Below are 17,227 nucleotides of genomic sequence, written 5' to 3'. Positions count from 1 at the left end.
TACGAAGTGTGGCCATTTGCTCTTATCGGGAACTTCCTCTGTCCCTGAAGATCCACACTCTTTGTGTTCATCCGTGGCTTTTCACTGAATTTTGTATTCCCAAACTTGCTCTTTTCCTCCATAATAACATTTGAAACAGAGTGAAGCAGCCAGGACAAAGCAAGTAAGCAGCCTTCCTCTTTTCCTTTTAATATAAAACCAGTATGCTAAACATAACCTGTAATTAAATTGCTCAGTCATCTCACAAACACCGATAAGGTCTACTCAGCAGTAAAGTGAATATGTTGGAAGAGAACTACAAAGAAGTAGCCAATTTACTAGCAGTCATCTTCCAAAAGACAATACACTGGTGTTTGCAATGATCTAAAAAAGAGAGGGACTCAGACTATCCTTGTCTACTCCTATTCCACCTCTGCTAGAATCTGTTACTAAAAGTTTCTCTACTAGTGGCTTAACTCAATGATTTATTTTTTTTTTCACCAAAACACATATAACTGATCACACTGAGAGGCAATTTAACTCACCTGGATTTCTGCACGGCTCACTGCAATTCTGGGCATACATATGGGAACTAAAACTGTGCATCAGGAATGACTCCCCATTGCAAAGCAGCAACTTTTTCCCAAGCCAGAGGTTTATGGGACAGTATAATCCAATGGAAATTTCCCATCATCACAGCTGAAAGGTAACACTCAGTCACACTCAAGCATCATTAGTCAATATGTCCAAAATAGCAGATGCTGCTGGCTGTTGTATTAGGAGAAGAACAAGAAACAAGCATTCATCTTCTGGTTCTACTGTGCCAGAAACGTAAAGATATGGTTGCAGTTATTTGTAATTCCTGTAAACGCTAGAACAACTTTGCATCCTAAAGACATCAATGACATGCTATTTCAGATTCTAGGAGCTATTCTTCGGATTTTAAGGCCTTGGACTATGTGTATAAACTTAACTAAGACTAAATAACAAATAAGGCTTGGCATCACTTTTGTACCAATGAATTTCCAAATGATCTGATTGCCTTGTTAATATATTGGCATGGGTATTTTCCATTTGCATCTGGTATCTCCACAGATCCCAGCCATACCTCCAGACAGCAGAATGGATGGGGATAGCTTGGTTCTGCTCTTGTAGTTAGGTGTCTGTATAGAAGCTTTTCCTGAGGAAGTTAGGGAGACATTTACTATCATCAACAACAATCCCAGTATTGTATCTGCTAAATTAAACCGAGGCAACACTGTGTACTTGCTACATTTTTTTAATATTATTTTTAAAAATAATTATCAAAAAGTCCTTTCTTTCAGAATTCTAGCAATCTTTTATACTTGTTCCTTCTCTTGCTTTTCACTGCCTGTCAAGATACTGGACACTACCGCAATCACTTTGGGTTTTCTGTCTGTCTGTTTTCTGTCTACAAATCAGCTGAATAAGAAAAGTGAGAATAATACCTTTAAATGCTGTATAGATCCCCTGTCCTTTCAGGTTTCTCTTGACTAGTTGGACGTCCCTGCTCCTTGCATGGGCCTTGGTCTAGATGACTTTTAAAGGTCCCTTCTAACCCTAACTATTCTATGATTCTACGATTTAATTAATCCATTTGCAAAGTTTCTGTCTTCAGGCCCTTAAATAGATTTTTGTCCTGCCACAAGGTTCAATTGTTCTGAGGCAACACTTTCTACTCTTCCCACATTTCTCCTGATGTCTCTAGAGTCTGCATGTGGTAAGAAGTACCTGGAACATGGTAACGTGCAGCCTGTATTCCCTGCATTCCTCTTTCCTAGCAGAGTAAATCGACTCATGTCTTCTTTTTCTTTTGAAGAAGGGGAGCCTGATGTGTCCTATCAGCTTTCAAAAATTATTAAAATGAAAAGAAGTGCATGATTGCATGTAATTCTAAGTGCTATTGAGTATACTACATTGCAGATTCTCCTATGATTGTAATAGTTTAAGTAAGAATGAGCTAACAAGGAGCTTGGGTGGCGTTACAATTATTTCTGATTTTTCTCATTTTTTTGGGTGTTGGTTTCCTGTGCAAAGTGAGGTCTTTGCTATTTACTCAGCTAGAATTTCTGTCCTTCCAGAGCTCACTCTAATTTGATTTGCTTTACATGGGCTAGAAGTTACATTATGACTGTCATGTTGCTCTCTTCAAAATACTGGGAAGAAAAAAATCTGTCTCTGGTGAAAACCAAGTGCTACATGGCTTCATTGAGGAAGAAATGTGACTTGTGCCAAATTAAACATAATTTTCTTCAGGCCTTACTATACTCTTTTATTGTTTGCTAATAGCATATCAGTCAGGCTAATACGTAGTAAAGCTATAGTCTATGTTACATTTCTGCTGTCTCTGGAGGCTGCTTAAATCCATTCACATAGAAGCGACTACGGAGTGTGAACAGAATTGGCCCACATTTGTCTTCATCTACCCATGCAGATATGTTCTGCATATACAGGAGTAAATATATTACCTTACATATAGGAGTAAATATATTAACCTTGCAATTGCATTAGTCATTGTGATGGGAAGGCCCTCTTTACTGCCACTGGGGCTCTGTGAGCTCCTGTTTTGTGCAATGTTTTTGTACATTAACAACTGCCTCAGGTTGCTACTGCCAACCTTCTGTTAGCACCTTCACAACTCAGTACGTAATTTCAGATGACAGCTGATGTCAACATTTCCTGTCATTATAGTCTCTGCCTTAGGTGGTTGACATCTATTGTTATGCCTGTGTAAGAACCAGTAATAAACCACCTGTCTCTCTCCTTAAGAATATAGGAATATACATAGGCTTCTTCATATACAGTGAAGGAAGACACTAGCTCATGGTGATTTAAATCACTGTTTGAGGTAGTGCTCAGGCTCTTTAGTTAATTGAAAATGCTCTCTGCACATGCTTACATTGTTGCTTGTATTATATCTGACCCTATACTCCTAACATAGACACTTTTGAAGTTTCTACTATCAAACTTTTTCATGATTGTTCTGAAAGGTCTTTACAGAACTTTTCCCCTTTTATTACATTTTCTGACATTTTAGCTTTTTTTTTTAATATTAGCAGCCTCTATATTTTTATTTCAGCTGTTCTTTTCTTTTTTTTTTGAGAAAAGCTGCTTTTTTGATTACATGCTAATCAACTTTGGTAATTTCACAGGTCATTTTGGATCAGCGCAGCATAGTGATGTGGTTTAACATCACTTTCAATAGTCTAATGTTGGTAACATCAAACCTAGAAAATTGTGGTCATGGTTATCCAAGCCAGCCATGGAGGACATCAATGCCACTAGCACCTTATGCAAGTATATGCTACCTACATCTTCACTAGTTTCTGTAATTTACTGATACTAACAAACTAGGCCATCTCAGTGTTCATATTTTGTTCACAGTTAAAAGCAGTACAGGAACTTGTGTTAATCCTCCCACAGGACGGCTGATTATTAGTCACTATCTATTCTGTCATTCTGTCTTATTGTAATTTATTTCCAATATTCTCCTGTTTTTTAGTTTATTTTAATTGGTTACAGCATTACCTTTTACATATTACCTATGGGCCTCAAATTTTAATGGTATTTATATCTTGAAAGAAGGCAATTATATTATCAGTAAAATTCTCATCTCTGCAGTTATAATAGTATTTGCTTTCTTATTTCCCTATTTCAAATTTTACTCCTTTAGGCTCCCCTATAACATATTAAATACTAAAAAGAACTTACTAAATACTCTGAAATAAAAAATCTTTAATTTTCTCTGGTCTTGTTTTCTTTTCAGTTTCCTTCTTGGCTTCCGTTCTTTATTGAAGCTTCAGCTTGAAATTAGACGTTTTCTGTCCATCCTTATTTGCCTAAGACCACTCTGAGATTCATTGCAAAAAAAAGGAAAAAGAATTTACAAACAGTTACTTAGTTGCTTAGCCGTAACTTCTGTAATTATGTAAGGCAAAAATACATATAAAGACTACATTCTTCGAGGATGTGAAGCATACATCAAACAGTAACTGGAAGATTAGAAGAAACTTCAGGAAAGGCTATGATACATTTTACCACTTGGAGAACCCAGTAATTTAAAAAAGATTTCAGTTAAGACATGGCATCAACGGAGAGAAAGGATTTGGCTGAACTGCTTTGACAGTTCCCACATTCCATTGACGTAAATTCTCTCTAAAGAAGGTGTGATAAATAAAAAAACATAATGTATAAAATATCCCTGAAAGAAGAAAAAAAAAATTACTTACTTCTTTTATTTGCATTAATCGCTTTCATTTGCATTAATAATTCTCCTCAGAGAATTATTACCCAATTCCAGTCACAATTTTACTGCTATTATTGGGATGTCTGGAAAGTGTTTCCTGGGGGTTTGGAGCAGGAGGAATAAAAGTACCTAGAAATAACTTTTACCCTTAGCCCATCTTGAAGTTGCTTGAAAAACAAGCTGGTCTGCAGGCTAATACAATTTATACTGCTGGACAGTGGTTCTTACAAGTCTTAGCAAAAAGAAACTGGGACTATTTTCCACTATTTCATGCTGGTTCTAACCCAGTCTTCACTAGGTCCATTTTAAACCTCATAGAAAATGCCATTCTGTGTCCTACTGGTTCAATCTTTCATTTGAAACAGTTTTAAATCTTGGGAGGTTACATGCCAAAGGCTTCCATTTTCCTGTTGTCTCTCACTTTGTCCCATTAATGGGAGGAGTGACTGCTTGTGTAGATGTACACAACACCACTAGTCAACCCATTCCTGGTCTTTGCTTGTAACTCATGTATATGTTATTCTTAATATAAATCACACAAATAAGTTTAAAAGCAAATGCCTTCTTCTGTATTTTTTTATGTGGAAAGATACTGCACATATGAAGGTTTATGTGATGAAAGCTGGTTCTGTTTTTTTTTCCCCTTGAACAAACACTCTTTTTTTTTTTTTTTTTTTTTGGCTTCTTGTGTCTACATCTAGTGTTGGCTTGTGCTGTTTTCCTTCTACTAGTTCAACATCCCAGGTAGTCGGTGCTGTGATTTTCCTGTCAACCAAACAATTTACCACCTTCTAGTTTAGCTGTTCCTCATAGCCATGTAGGCTTTTCAGATACAGTGTTGAATTTTTTATTTTCTTCTGGAAACTCTAATTAGTACTCACGATTGTGATGAATAGGCCATATTAGATGGTAAGTGTCTGGGTTAAAGATTTATGCAACAACATGTGGGTACAGTTTCAGTAAATAAGTGAATGACTGAGGATACCACATGTATAAAACCTGAGCTACTGCAGAGAAGAAATGAATTGGAAAAAAAAAAAGCTATAATTATGAAATTGGTGAATGATGTGTCATATTGATTGCTATAGTGTGTTAATATTTGCTCCATTTGATATCCCAGATGTTCAAAGCAGTAGTTACATCTGTCCTTGCCTGGGCTAACAGAAAGCTACAGAGAAGCTCCTTTTCAAAAATGTTTAAAGATTTACCACATTTCTATAAGCTGTTTTTATTAGTCTATTGTGTGTTTTTCTGTATTCTTCTGTTCCCTTTCAACTGTGTTTTGAAAAAGTTACTTGTTTGCAAGCTGAGAAATGAAGAATATTTAATAGCATTCAAATAAGACATTCCCCTCTGTGTTTCAAATTTTGCTTTGGAAGAGGCAAATACATAAAATACTTGCAGAAACAAACAATTTTTTTTTATGTAACTTAGTTTTGTAAAATTAGAAGTTGACAATATTCTGAAAACATATTGCTCCTGAGAGAGAAAAATTTCACCACTGCTCTTAGAGTAGTAATTCACAGTGACAAAGGCAGCCAGTATATATATTTTTTTTTGTTTGAAACTGTACATTTTGAGGGAGGAGGGAAAAGTACAAAACACATTTTAAGTGCTTTGAGGTGTCTGTTGTACACAGGAGACTCGGCAACTAGAATTCATCTCTAATGAATAATCAGAATCTGTTGTCTTTGATATTTCTTGTCCAGAGTAGACATTATAAACGATGTACATCTACCTTTTGTTAACATTTAAAGTACCCAGAAAACAAAGACATAAGCTTGCATATTCAGAACTGTTTGGAAAGTATGATTTTAGATGTAAAGATTTCAGAGGTCCATTCTTTGATCCTCTAGTGGGATCTGATTTCCAGAAAATAAATGACCTTAGATGCTCTATAACTGAGCATACCAGAATGAAGGTAGCCAAGACCTGAAAAGGGTAGGGTAAAACTTCAATTTCAAAACACATCCCAGGGCCTCAATTTCCCATTCCATCACTAAGTCTTCCTCTCTGTGCCTGCATCTTACTGATCATCTGGTGAAATTCTTTTGGTGATGTCATGCTCAGGGAACAAAAGTCTCACTTATAAAAGGATTTTCTTTATTTTTCATAATTTAGCTGAACCAACACAAAAGTGAATACTGTAAAGCAACAAAAATGATGTAACATCTTTAATTGTTCTGTGTTTACTAAATAAGGCTACTACACTGCCTTTAAAATAAATCAAAACAGAGAGTTGGTAGAGTGAAGGATCTGGCTCTTGAGGTCTACATGTACAGTAAATGTATTTACCATCATTTATTGCATGACATGTTAAACCTGACATTGGTCATTTATAGTGCAGTCAGTCCATAACACTTTTCAAGTGGCTGGGCTTTAATTGCTACTTTGACACTGGTCAAAATCCTAAGATTAAATAAGAATTTTGTATATACTGATTTTACTTGAAGACAAAATGATCCATAGCTCATGTTTCCTCTGCATTAAATAAGCCTCAGTATTAGAGCAGGCTTAAAAAAAAAAATCTTTAATCAACTTTTCATTTTTGTACCTTTCATCCATGGTCACTTGAACGATCTCTATATATTTTTCTTTAGTAGAATAGAACTAGCATAACACTAAAAGTTAATTGGAGTATTAGGTAGTATACTTGAAACCATAATACCTTTGCCAGGAAGAAATTAAGCTCCCTTGTTGATTGCATTATACCAATATGTACCAAACTTACATATCGAAAGGTACAGTAAAAGGGAACCAGGTTTTGTTTGTTTCTCTATTTTATCATAATTTCCCCCTCATCTATGCTGCCTTTGCTAAAATTTCACTAACCAATAATGCCGAAAAAAAGTGGGCTTTCTAACAATGAGGTAAAACACTGAAAATGGGATCAAGGAACAGACTTTAAACTGACCCTTACATAAAAGTAGGGGGAGAGAAAGAGAGAGAGACAGAGAGAGAGAAAGAAAGAGAACCAAACCTTGCTATGAAGAGCAATGAGTAAAATATTTTACACTCTATTTTTATCAGTACATAAAGACAAAAAATAAAAATAAAATAAAAATAAAAAATGCCTTCCAACAGTGCAATGGTTGAATGCATTTATGCAATATAAACAACATTATTCTTTGCTTTTTCTACACAGTCCTCTCTGGTCATGCTTTACATCCAGAATGTCCCAATGGAAGAAAGCAAACGACACCAGTCACTTCAGAGACAACTGAAGTAATAAAACACAACTTAACTCTGAACCACTTGTCATGACTGTCAGAGTTATCACGTTAATTGTTAAATAGGATTTTCTACAAATATACAACATATAAAAACTGTTAAATATATAACTTTAGGCTTTTCAAAATACATTTAATGATCTCTTTCAAACAAGTGTTACTTTTGTTTTCTCTTTAATTTGCTTTCTGGTGCTAAATGGTGTATCAGATGAGACATAGGCCACAGATGACCAAACATGCTCTTTGCAAATACTGTATTATCCAACTTTAACTATCAAAAATGGAACTGTAGAAGAGGCATGTTTAACTGGTTAAAACTGAAAATGATTTTAGTATGAGAAAGTCAATCTAAGTACAGAGGAATAAAGGTGCCATGTAGACAGTTTGTGGGTTTTTTTTTGTCCAAGTTTTTCAAACATAGGTCGTTTTCTCTCAGTGCTCCAATATGTTCTCTTGAATGTGGCATTTCAAGAGCAGGTCTCTGAGTTAGTTTTTACTGCAGCTTTCCATAAAGACTTCTGCTGGACAACAACACCTCAGCTTTGTGAAAGCTGGAATCATGTCTTTGTGGAGACCTCCTAAAATTTAATGACATAATTCTGTTATCAGTAAGATTGTGTCCACGTTAAAATAGATTTTGCTCTTTGGTCTATTGTGTATACTGAAAGTATAAGAAAATAAAAGCAATTCAGACAGTTTAGGGCACAAGAAGAGTTTCTCTTTTGCACCTCAGTGTCCTCCCATAGGCAAAACAGTCTTCTCTAAGGCTGATTGGGATGATACTCTTCATTGTAGCAGACTCTTCAGATTAAAACATGTAGGTAACAGCAAGTCCAGCAGTGGTGTGTAACGCAGATGAAACGTTAATCATGAACTTTTTTGTATTGCTAATGCCCAAGCATATCTCTTTTTCTATATTCCTTAGTCCAGTGATCCTTAGTATGGTAGAACAAACTTTAGCTCATAATGTAGAGGAATTATGCTGTCATTCATGAGATACAGAGAAACAGACAGTTGAGTTGATGACATATAACGGATGATGATCCACAGCAGTGAAACTTGACTAAGTTAAGTAGCTCACACAGAGCCTAAACCACTCCTACGAGGATTCTGTGTTGCTGCATTTGTCAGGAGACCTGTAAATCAATAAGAACAAATGAGTCAGTGTCTTAATTTACAATCTTGGTTATCTTTGCTATCCATTATTTTAAAATATACTATACTGAGATTTTTCAAGGAGACAGTTAATGAATTGGAAGAGATTTATTTTTCATAGCAAACATTTTCCCTGAGAAACAATATATGAACAAACCTAAATATGTATTTATTATAAAAATAACACTTTAATCATTATTTCTAATAAAGTAATGAATATAAATTATAATTTACAACAACTTCAATGCCATCTACTTTCTACCAAGTTCCATGCACATTCTTTTTCATAAAAATAAAATCACAGAATGTTCTTTTACCTGCATTAAAGTTACATATAACAATATCTAATACAAGCAATTAAGATGACTATTACTTTTTATGTATAGGATATGATGAAAAATGGACATGAAAGCCATGAGTATTTATTTAAAATGTAATGATGTTTATACTGGAGGCTTTTCTGCCTTTAAGTTTCCAAATGAGCACTAGAGTGCACCTAATTTAATCAATACTGCCCTCTAGCGATGGTATTACAAATGCAAATTAATATAAACAATGTTTATTAATAATCAATTTAATCAGAAAATTGTTTTAGTTACACAGCAGAAAAAAAAAAAAACAAACCAAAATAATGAAAATGGTCAAACAACTGCCTGATGAACTGGTTTAAAAGAAAATGGAACAGAAGCAGTGGTTTAAAAGAGAAACAAAACCAAAGTTCACACTTAAAGAAAACAAGAGTACTGGAAGACAGCAGAAACACAAATGAGAAAGTAATGGCTTTACAACAAGGAGCCAGCTACTCATGCTCACCCAAAATATCTGTTTAGAAACGGTTTCAAAATTACACAGATACTATACAAGACAAAATTTTTAGAGACATATTAAGCAAGCATGATTGTTACTAAATGTGATTTGAATGTTCAAACACTATCTTCTGCTTTGGCATTGTTCTGTCTCCAAATAGTTAGAACTGTTATTACTGATGGAAATACCATGCACAACTCTGGAAAATACTGAATAGTGAATGTGAAAGCAAAAGAAAGAAGAAAATCTAATTCACTTGGTTCAAGCCGTGTATTAAATTGAGAGTTTTTAACCTAACCCTCAGAGAAGTAAATGAAAGAAATAACTGCCTTCAAATCAATTTAGTGACAGCTTGAAACATATGGATCTCTCTATATATGTATGTAGAAAGATAGATAGACAGACAGACAGATAGATAGATAGATGAATACTTTCCTTATAAGGCATAAAGTGTATGTCATAGATTTCTGCTTTTGTCCTCTCACCTTTTCCAGGAAAAAACACCCCAGAAATCTTGCAAACAGCCTTTCCTTTTCGGACTAGTGATCAGATCTCCAAACCACATGGCCTCAGACAGGCTGAAGGCAAAAAACCTGGTTGATTATTGTGGTATATTCCCCTTTTTAAATATACATTCATCAAGAGAAATTATTTGGAGTTATACTTCTATTAATTGTTCTGTTTCCCCTTTATACTCCTTCTTGGGGTTTCTGCTATGCCCTCTATTTTTCTTCCCATTTGAAAAAAAAAAAACAAAACAAACCGCAACTTTTGAGGTAGTAATACTTTTTAGGTAGCAAGACACAAAGCAAAAGATTTATGGTTTATTAAGTCCAAAAGTAAACTACTATTGCGTTAAGAATTAGGCTATCTTAGCTCCATCTTTCCTGAATTACCCTGGAATGGCCCAGAGCTAAAAGCAACAGCGTAAACTACTGATGGACTGTGTATTTGATGTTTTCATAGTGTGCTTCTCTACCATATTGGTCCCAGGATGGAGAAAGAATTCAGGTACAACCACATTCATTTGAAGATACCTGCTGCTTTGTCATTTTATGGATATAAAAGCTTCCTTCCTGACTTGCTATCCCTGTCTCCACTTTGCACATCCCTGCTGTGTGAATATAGTATCAACACTTTAAAGGAAGGAGAGAAGAGGGGAGTCAATTATGCATTTTAAAAATGCTGAGGCAGGGCAGAGAGCAGGCTTGAAATAAAGTGATGACAGGAATAGAGAACAGGAGTTGAATTTACAGCTTTAGACAATGACAGGAGAAAATGGAATGAGTGGGGAAAAAAGGGCATAGGTTAGCCAGGGAAGTTTAGATATCATTTATTAATGAAGGCGTGAAAAAGAAGTAAGGTAGGTAATAGGAACAACAGATAAAAATGAGAGAGAGGACAGGAGAGAGCATGAAGAGTCCAGAGAACAAGAAAAGAATGCACACTTACGCTCCCACCTTCTTTTTTTCCCCCTTTCATTCCTCATTACAGGCAAATTAATGACTCCCCAGAAAACCAGACAGATCAAGCAAGAGGAAAGAAAGCTTCCCAAAATGACCATTAAAAAAGGACTTGTTTACTATTTATACTAATAGTTCGAACCATGAAAAGTATCACATCCCTGATAGGCAAGTTTGAAGGAAAATGGTGCTCTTGAGGACTGTTTGGCAGCAATTTTTACAATATTAATTAGATCAATAAATTGCAATGAAAACTATAAATTCAATAACTACATGCACAAAACTGCTTTAAAGCTTGGGAAAGGTATGGTGACATTGTTTTATAACTTTTTTTTCCCCTTCTCTTAGGAAATTTGCAGCAGCATCAAATTAAAGACAGCCTGGGTACCAATCATGTAGTACAAGATTTTATTTTCTGTCCATTTTTACAAAGGACTCGTGTCAGTTCTAGGTACCGTTGCACAAGTCTGTTTTCCACTGATTTCACTGAAGTCAGAATCTCCCCAGTGCTTCAGACAGTAGGTTCTGCTTCCTTCTGAAGGAGGCAGTTTTTCTGGCTTTAGGTTTGGAGAACTCTTAAGGTTGTTCAACTTTGAGATATGGAGTGGGCATCTAGTAGCACATATTAAAATACTACTGTACGTTTTCTGACTGTTTACATGATGGAAGATCAAGCTCCTGTGTGCTCCACATAATCCTGTTCAAGAGGAAAAATAATTTTCCTGACTGTCTACTAACAGATAATCTGAAGCATAAGAAGCAATACATTTCATATGACCATATATGTCTCATAAGGGATAGTCTATTTCCAGCTGTGTCCTAGTGGCACATGAAACAAAATAATTTATTGGTTCATTCTTATGGTCAAAGACAAAGGAAACAATTTATGCAAGTCACCTTGAGACAATGGGAATATGTGGTGCTTTGCTAACTTACACAGGCTTTCTGTCAAAAGAAACACACCCCAAAACCTCTGTCTGTCTTTAAGTGTGGTATCTAGGATTGAATTTTGTGACAAAATGTTTGAATTTCTCATCACAAATCAGAAAATTGAGCCAGGCTTACTGTAACTGGCAAATATTTTCAGAGTCAGGACTGAGTTTCAAGCATGTCTGACCTGACATTTATTTAAAATGGAATCCACATAAATACCAAAAATCCCATGTCAAGTCTGGTAAAGTTTTAGCAATTGCATCTGGTTTCCACTCTGTATTTTCAGAATAAAAGCAAAAGAGTGAACCGAAGTCGTTATTTTTGCTACAGTAGCCAATTGTTTTAACATGACTGCCTGTTGAAGTTATATTGGCATTCTGCAATGACAACTCTGAAGTATCTATCGTGTTCCTAGGACTGATTTCTGAAAATTTTATGGATGCCTACAAAGTAATTGGTCCTATTAAAGAGGTTTCAGTGTTGCCTAACAGCTGAAATACTTGTCTAAACTGTGTATTTTACACTTTCCACTACAGTCTTAAAAATGCCTCTGTGAATCTTGGGATTCTGTATAACACCCATCAGTGTAAATGGCTTTTGGTTTTGGTTTGGGTTGTTTTTCTTCTTGTACTATTGTATGAAAAAAAAAAACCAAACCAAACAAAAAACCTGAACCCCACAACATTTTGCACAAAGATAATTCACAGAGATGGATGTAGGTTAGAATCATAGATTAATTTGGGTTGGAAGGCACCTTTAAAGGTCATCTAGGCCAACCCCCCTGCAAGGAGCAGGGACATCTTCAACTAGATCAAGTTGCTCAGAGCCCTGTCCAACCTGGCCTTGAATGTTTCGGTGGAAGCTACTATACTTAGTAGTGCTGTATTGTGTCTCACTGAGCTAGCTGTAGGAAGGACATCTTCAGAGTTCAAACTGTAATATCTGCAGAACTAGGAGTAATAAGATCAGTTAAATCTGGTGTTGATGCTTGTGGGTGACTGTTTCTGAAAAGCAGCCTAGCACATTAGGTAGTGTCAACACAGGTATGCTTTCCTGTGTTGCACTCCAACAAAGTAGCATTGATGAGTTACAAATAGCAGAATCCAATTATTAGCCATCTTCTAGGAGAATATGCCTTTTCTTTAACATCGATGATTTGGTTTTTTTTCACTTCTACTATTCAAGTCAGACACAGAAAGAAGTATTTTTTCCAACTCTGACACTCTTTGCAAATTAATTTTTTTTTTCCAATTAAAATTATTTTAATATCAATAATATGTCTGGAACTAAAACAACAAAAAAAAAAGGTGCCATTTCCTCTTAAATAACACTCTTAGCTCTTTTCAACTTCCCCTGATCATCTGTCAGGACTATCATTTTGATTATTAATTTCCTTTTCTGTTAAAATACTCATTGTTACATATTACCTTTTTTGGAACTTACAGGATCTTGGAATGTGCTGGGTCAGATCATACACTCCTTCCTTCTACTGAACTGCCCACTACTTCATAAGCAATACTAGTGAAGGCAGTGGAACTGTTCTTACAATTAGATAAACCTTACAACGAATTAAAATGTTAGAATGTTAGAACCAAGTGTTGTAACCCAGCTGAAATACATTTGAACCTGAGCCATGTAGGTGACCTATGTTTAAGAGCTCAGGCTTAAGCATACATCATAACATAAGCTTGCTTTGTAGCATCTGAACATACGTTAAGGAAAAGCAATGGAGGTGGCAGAAGAGACGGCGGCAAGAATATGTGCTCAGAACATTCAAAGCCCTTGAGCACAAAGGTGATCATGGGGGATTTTTGGCTGGGCTAGCATTTGGACCTATTGTGGATAATACAAGAGCCAAGCAGGTCTCATTCTGCCCCCCATGAAAGTCTAAAGCCAGCTTTTTGAAGAAACGTGGCTAGAAAGAGAGGATGATGAAGAGGATCACACATCTTGTATGGCATAGCAATGCAAACCAGTTGTGGTGAAAAACAAACACACTTAAAATAACTCTAGCTAAAGGCTTTGAGCAAGTAACCCAATTGTACCTGATTTCTTTTTGCTCTTTTACAATGGTTAGAGGCATGCACCTCTATGAAGCTCAGTAGCAGGTAAAACTAAGAAAGACTTGTAACTGGCATGGAACAGTAAACTTGAAAAATTACTTGAAAAATTTCTCTACCTCCCTTTTACTCTTCAAATAAAAGCAACTGCAATATTAGCACAACTGAAAGTGTATAAGAATAGCCAGGGGCTTTCCTCAGGGTACTGAAAAAATAACCTGGATTTACCATTCCTGAGACTTTTCTCTAAGGTAGGAGATACGTTCAGATTAAATCACCAATGCATGTAAGAATCTAGTTACATTTAAATTCAATAACTTAATGTATACTGAATTCTGAATAATCATACCTATATATTTAAATTTAAAACATACTGTTTATAGATTAACAAATCTTTACAAAGACATAGCCTTAATTACATTAAACCTCCTTGTGAAAAAATGCCTTAAATTCTTCCATAAGATAATGGTTGTGTTGCCACAACTGAAGAATATCTCACGAAGAATGTGATGTGAGTTTTAATTATGAAGTTTAAAAAACAGTCTTGCCTATAAGTTAGTTTACCAGTCTACTTAATGGAAAAAGAGGAAAAAAAAACCAAACAACCCACATCAACTAGTGCTGAAGTCCACAGACAAATCAAAACTGTTACTTTTTCATCTCTAATTAGAGGAGAAGATTGTTCAGAGGCATCTGTGAGTGACATCTGATTGACAGGCAGTTGGTTTGGAGCAAGGTTAGCCTCTCACAATAAAAATTGGAACAGTGGTTTCCTAAGACTGATTGTGAAAATAGTTACACTTAGATGAATAATACATCGAAAATGCAATACACTTTTAGATGGAATATTTAGGATATTTCATGCATTAAAAGAGGTAATTCTGACTTACAAAGCATAAGCTTTAAATAGGAAGTTCAACTGCTAGTGAAGGAATTGAAGAGTCAGTGTTCACCAGTGAGATACTATGTCTACTTTACGTATTCCATCCGAGAATTTATCGCTTAAGAAAGCAGTAATGTTTTGCATCATTCCAGAAAGCAATGTAGCACAGTAGATGACTTTTAACAAGTAATCTTTATAAATATGTTGTGTATGGGAAATAAATCTCAGTATTTAACATTACTCTGCTTAGCCTTTGTCTATGACTTGAGGAGAAAGTAGTAAGCGGACAACAACGGGGAGAGGGAGTAGAAGAGGAATATATATATATAGATGAGGTAAAAAGAATGTAGAAGGGTTTCTATTCTCTCATAGCCTGCTTTGAAAACAAAAGCAAGAACCTACATAGCATTCTTTTGTAGAAATAACATACAGGCATCCATTATAAACACAGAAAAGCAAGTGTGGTCTTCAACAAAACTCAAATGTATGTGGACACGTAAACAGAAGAAAGTCCATCATCGCTCTTAGTCGTCATGTCCATTGCAAAGAAGGGCACGTTTTCTACTGGTAAAATTTTCAAAAACGGAATTGTTCTTAGACACTTCTCTAATACATATATGCAAAACAACTCAAGCACATATCAGCACAAATTAGTTCAGCTTTTTAAACCTTGATTCTACACACTTTCAGTGCAAACTCAAAATTTTCCAACCTAACAGATTTTTAGATCCTTGTTAATATGTTTATGAGATTTAGTTCCTGGCCTCAAAGACACATTATAAAATATGAAAAATCTCTCCCTGAAACACCTGACCACAAAAACAGTGAGGTTCTTCAGGAAAAGGAAATGTATATTCCTTAAAAAGTAAACATTCCTGTCTTGTATCAGATTAAAATCAAGCAGTTTTAGAGATCCTTTGATTCTTAATTCAACCATAAACATTCTGAAAGGACAGTGGAAAATGTAGTGAATTAACAGAGTATTTTATTCAAGATTTGGGGACAGGTAGGAGATTTCTCAACGGAGTAAGGGGAAAATTGACAGGAGTAAAGGATTTAGCATACAGCAATATATGTTGATCCTCTTCAATGACAACATATCCATACACCTTTGCAGACCTACAAGTCCTCTTGGACTTCCTCTCAGGAAATCTTTTATGCTTGTTTTGTGATATATTCTTATAATTCCAACTAAAATATCCTTTTGAACATCTATGCTTATGCTCCAGTTTTAAGTTTTGCATGACTATGGCAAAACTAGGAAGAAGGATGAGACAGGGAATTTAAGGATCATTATCCCAAAGTAGCCAATTAAAACATTTTTAATCCCTTAATGGCAAAGCAGACACCTAAATGCATTATACTGTGTAGCATTCTGATTAACAGTGCAAATATATTTAAACCTAATACAAATAGGGATGTATACAATGCAGTATTTCAAAAACCAACCACTGTCTCCCTGTCTACTGGAGGCAGTGCTCTCTGTTCACTGTGCAGCATATTGGATCTAAATTATCTGGCAAGATCACCATTACTCTCCCTACCCTGTTTCTGTGGTATTTTGGCAAGCAGTGCTGTGGTGATCAGATTTCTGCAGTAGACTGAAAACAAACAACAAAAGAGGAAAAATAAACTGTGGCAAATGTCAAGGAATTTTCTATAATTTACAATAAATTTTACACACACAAGAGACAGAAAAATATAAAAGCAACTGCAATACAGCTTTTAGAGAGCAGGAGAGGATGTGAATTTTATCTTCTCTTGACACACAAAGATATCAGTCTCAGAGAATCTTATCATCTTATCTAGTTTCATTTGACTCTCATAGAAGTGAGGTGAATCACATACCTTGTAGTAACCTCTCTCAATCTGATTTTAGGGATTTCTAACCCAGTGTCTCTTCCATGACAGCCCTTCATCTCCCCATTATTACAGTCTCCTTGGGTCAAATTCAGAGATTATGAGACCTAAATGTAGGTATCTATATATGAATAAGTGCAATATAAGTTAGAGTTAACAAAATCTAGAGTTCAATCATGCTTTAACATAGCTGGTTAGTGCCTGTGGGATATCCTTGGACATCTCTCCTGATCTCCAGATACTGCTTCGAAAGACCTTGTGTCATACATTTGTGCTCCAGGACACATCTTAGACTCTTGGAGTATCTAGGCTGTCCTGGACACATGAATTCAGGGAACTGAATTCTGCTCTTATTCTCTTTCTCAAGTGGAAGAGTCTCAAGCAGCTCCTGCTGGTGACTCAGTGGGCCTCATTTGGTCATAAGCAACCCACTAGACCGTAGTGTAACACCACATGCATCACTGCCCAGACCATATTCTTGTGATTGAGCATTTCCTCTGGATTGGGCCAAGCAGACAATAGGGAAGATGAATAAGATACCAATCTTATGATGAGTCCCTGTGCCTAAGAAGCAAGTAATCACGGTTCAG

At 35.7% G+C, this 17,227-nt stretch overlaps 1 protein-coding gene across 2 annotated transcripts in view; it reads right to left on the bottom strand.

Annotated features, from left to right (window-relative positions):
• Positions 1 to 6,328: 6,328 nt before the first annotated feature.
• TAFA5 (TAFA chemokine like family member 5) overlaps positions 6,329 to 17,227 on the bottom strand; it is a 432,621-nt gene continuing 421,722 nt past the window's right edge. Inside the window, exons 4-5 of one of the 2 annotated variants that reach the window (XR_015257553.1) lie at positions 9,924 to 10,016; positions 6,329 to 8,612 (exon numbers count right to left, since the gene is read on the bottom strand). Coding sequence is in view for 1 of the 2 variants with exons in the window: in XM_086739967.1 (XP_086596093.1) it covers positions 8,604 to 8,612 (9 nt within the window). In the remaining variant the exon portion in view is untranslated. The remainder of the gene's footprint in view (positions 8,613 to 9,923; positions 10,017 to 17,227) is intronic. The other variant, XM_086739967.1, reaches the window with a different exon arrangement.

The sequence above is a fragment of the Chlamydotis macqueenii genome, chromosome 1 (genome assembly GCF_036417535.1).
Source record: "Chlamydotis macqueenii isolate bChlMac1 chromosome 1, bChlMac1.mat, whole genome shotgun sequence".
Lineage (NCBI taxonomy): Eukaryota > Metazoa > Chordata > Aves > Otidiformes > Otididae > Chlamydotis > Chlamydotis macqueenii.
This window is presented reverse-complemented; position numbering and strand designations above follow the sequence as displayed.